This window comes from Engraulis encrasicolus, chromosome 13 (genome assembly GCF_034702125.1).
Source record: "Engraulis encrasicolus isolate BLACKSEA-1 chromosome 13, IST_EnEncr_1.0, whole genome shotgun sequence".
In the NCBI taxonomy this organism is placed as follows: Eukaryota; Metazoa; Chordata; class Actinopteri; order Clupeiformes; family Engraulidae; genus Engraulis; species Engraulis encrasicolus.
The window spans coordinates 54,910,214-54,912,713 of record NC_085869.1 but is presented as its reverse complement, the minus strand read 5'-3'; the positions used below and the strand labels follow the sequence as shown (position 1 = coordinate 54,912,713).

General features: G+C 42.3%; 1 protein-coding gene across 11 annotated transcripts in view; it reads left to right on the top strand.

The window, feature by feature from the left end:
• lrrfip1a (leucine rich repeat (in FLII) interacting protein 1a) overlaps nt 1-2,500 on the top strand; it is a 70,145-nt gene that overhangs the window by 44,195 nt on the left and 23,450 nt on the right. For 8 of the 11 annotated variants that reach the window (XM_063214330.1, XM_063214325.1, XM_063214320.1 and 5 more), the window contains one exon: nt 1,897-1,962. The exons of the other annotated variants lie outside the window; for them this stretch is intronic. In XM_063214330.1, coding sequence (XP_063070400.1) covers nt 1,897-1,962 — 66 coding nt within the window. The remainder of the gene's footprint in view (nt 1-1,896; nt 1,963-2,500) is intronic. 11 annotated transcript variants of the gene reach the window in all.

The window sequence follows — 2,500 nt, the reverse complement described above, 5'->3', positions numbered from 1 at the left end:
GCAATCGCCATTTTTACCCGCAGAATATGGAAGCTTTAAATTGTCGATTGTATAAGCATTGCTTTACTGTGTTTTTTGTTTCTATTGGTATTACCTTTTGCTTGTTACAATAACCATGACGTGCTATTGGGCGGTGCCTTGATGATGATAACAGTAGCCATGTTTCTATGTTGATATTTGTGAGACATGTGAGGTGACAAATACCACGTACAGGAAGTAAAATTCCACCAGTTTCGAGTCCGACTATTGGAATAAGCACTATAGATAAAACTACTCAGTTAAGTCATCTGTGGTTTTACTTTCTGAACCTGGGATTGAAACTCTGCTATCCAAATCCCATAAACGTTAAGTTAGCATTATAGTCTTTATAGTGTCCTGCTGTGTTGTATCCTCCCGTAGCCGTCACTGTTACACGACACCACCAACTATGTCAGGAGGCGCCGGGTTAGTCCATCCATCCTTCTTCAGTTTGACCTTTTGACCTCCTCACCCATGACCCCTCACGTCACCTCAAATGACTTCACGTGACCTCACCACCACCAGCCCTCATGGTCTAGGTCTTCTAGCCCTTCACACAAACACTCCACCTCACTTTCACTTCATGTCAAAATGCACACATCCTCTTTTTGGCTTTGACAGTGCAAGGGGCTCACAAAGACACTCACAGGCCACAAAAAGGTCTAAAATTGAAACGGTGAAGTACAGTGTAATTACAGTAACTCTTTACTAATATGTAATATTATGTATTTACACTGCATCGTGGGGTTTAAGTTGGTGTTGTTTAGGCTGCATACTGTGTAAGTACATAATATTACCATATATGCGTTTTTTACATATCCGTACAAGAAATGAGTGGTCAAATGAAGTGGCACAAATTTGATCTGCACAGTGGAATAATAATGCTTGTTGAGCTTTCACACCTTTGCACCCTTACACAGTGTTAACTAGACCGACTTCAACGTTTTGCTTAGACAGTGTTAAAAAAGGCGTCAGCATCACGCTTACACAGAGATGGCCAAATGAGCATGCCTGACCTTTTTGCACATTATTACTATTGCAGTCTATGGCCATTTCTCAACGTCAAGTGTATGAGCCATGGAAGTAGGGCTGGGCGGTGGCGGTATACCGTTAAAAAACTGTGATAACGGTTTTCACCTATACAAGGTTCACTTTATGATGAGAGTTTTTTTAAAAGATTTTATCCCAAAAAAGTAATTAAAATAGAAATGGAGATTAATTAAAATTCAGGATTTTATCTCATTGTTAAATTTCAGCCTTTTCTTCAGAAACATTGAGATGTAGGGGAAAATCGCCGCTTATGACAAAAAAAACGTGCAGAGAACTGTGATATTAATTTTCATCAAGAAAACTGTGATACCCATTTTTTCCAGTACACAAAAGAGTATCCAATCACTGGCCGTGATTACGAAGGCTGATACACTTGGAAGGGTGTACACTAGACTTTGAGAAATGGCCAGTGTATCAAAATAAACTGTTAAATATGATGTTTTGGATTGCAATAAAATAGTAAAAGAAGGTAAGTGTTCTGCTGGGGGAGACATACACAGGAGAAAAATAAAGACAGAAAAGGAGAGTGCGTGGCAGGTTGGAAGAGAATGGTGTGAAGACCGCGAGATGGGAATATGTGTGCGTGCCTGTGTGTGTGGGTGCGTGCGTGCTTGAGTGTGTGGGGGAGTGTTTCAGTCATATGTTTTAGCTGGTCTCTCTGTGTCCTATGTTTTAGCTGGTCTCTCTGTGTCCTATGTTTTAGCTGGTCTCTCTGTGTCCTATGTTTTAGCTAGTCTCTCTCTTCAATGTTTTAGCTGGTCTCTCTGTGTCTATGTTTAGCTGGTCTCTGTGTCCTATGTTTTAGCTGGTCTCTTTCCTCATCTCCAGGGCTCTCTGTATGACGAAAGCCTCTGCAGTAGCAGCAGCACCCGACGCCTTGTTGCACGTGAAATAGTAAGCCCACCCCGGCCCGCGCCTCTCCCCACCTTGGCACCCTACCCCCCAGGCCCTGCCGGTTGCATTGCGTTGTGTTGCATTACATTCTGGGATTGCACGGGTGCCCTGTGACATGCCTGGTTTAAAATGACAAGTTACCCTCTACTGCGTGTGCACATCACTCACCCTACACTCACGTGTGACCAGTTCAGTTTACTAAAATCAAATGAGTTTGATGAAACTGATTAAGATTAATATCACGTCACTGATCCCGTTATCACTGGTTTTGACTCAGTGTTGTACTAATATTGAAGCAGGTTGTCAAATACAGAGGCTGTCTGTGTGTATAGAAGAAAGCATGTTCTCAAACGGGTTCAGTCAGACAAACTCTATGTCTTATTAACAAAGCCTAGGTTGAGGCTGTTGGTTGGAGTGATATCAGATCTGCTTTGCATCATTTGCATTTGCCTCTGGAACTTGTGTAACATGAGTGCGAGTGTGTGCGTGTGCACGTGTGTGCATTTGTGTGTTTGTTACCAGAGCTGCAGTTTTGTTG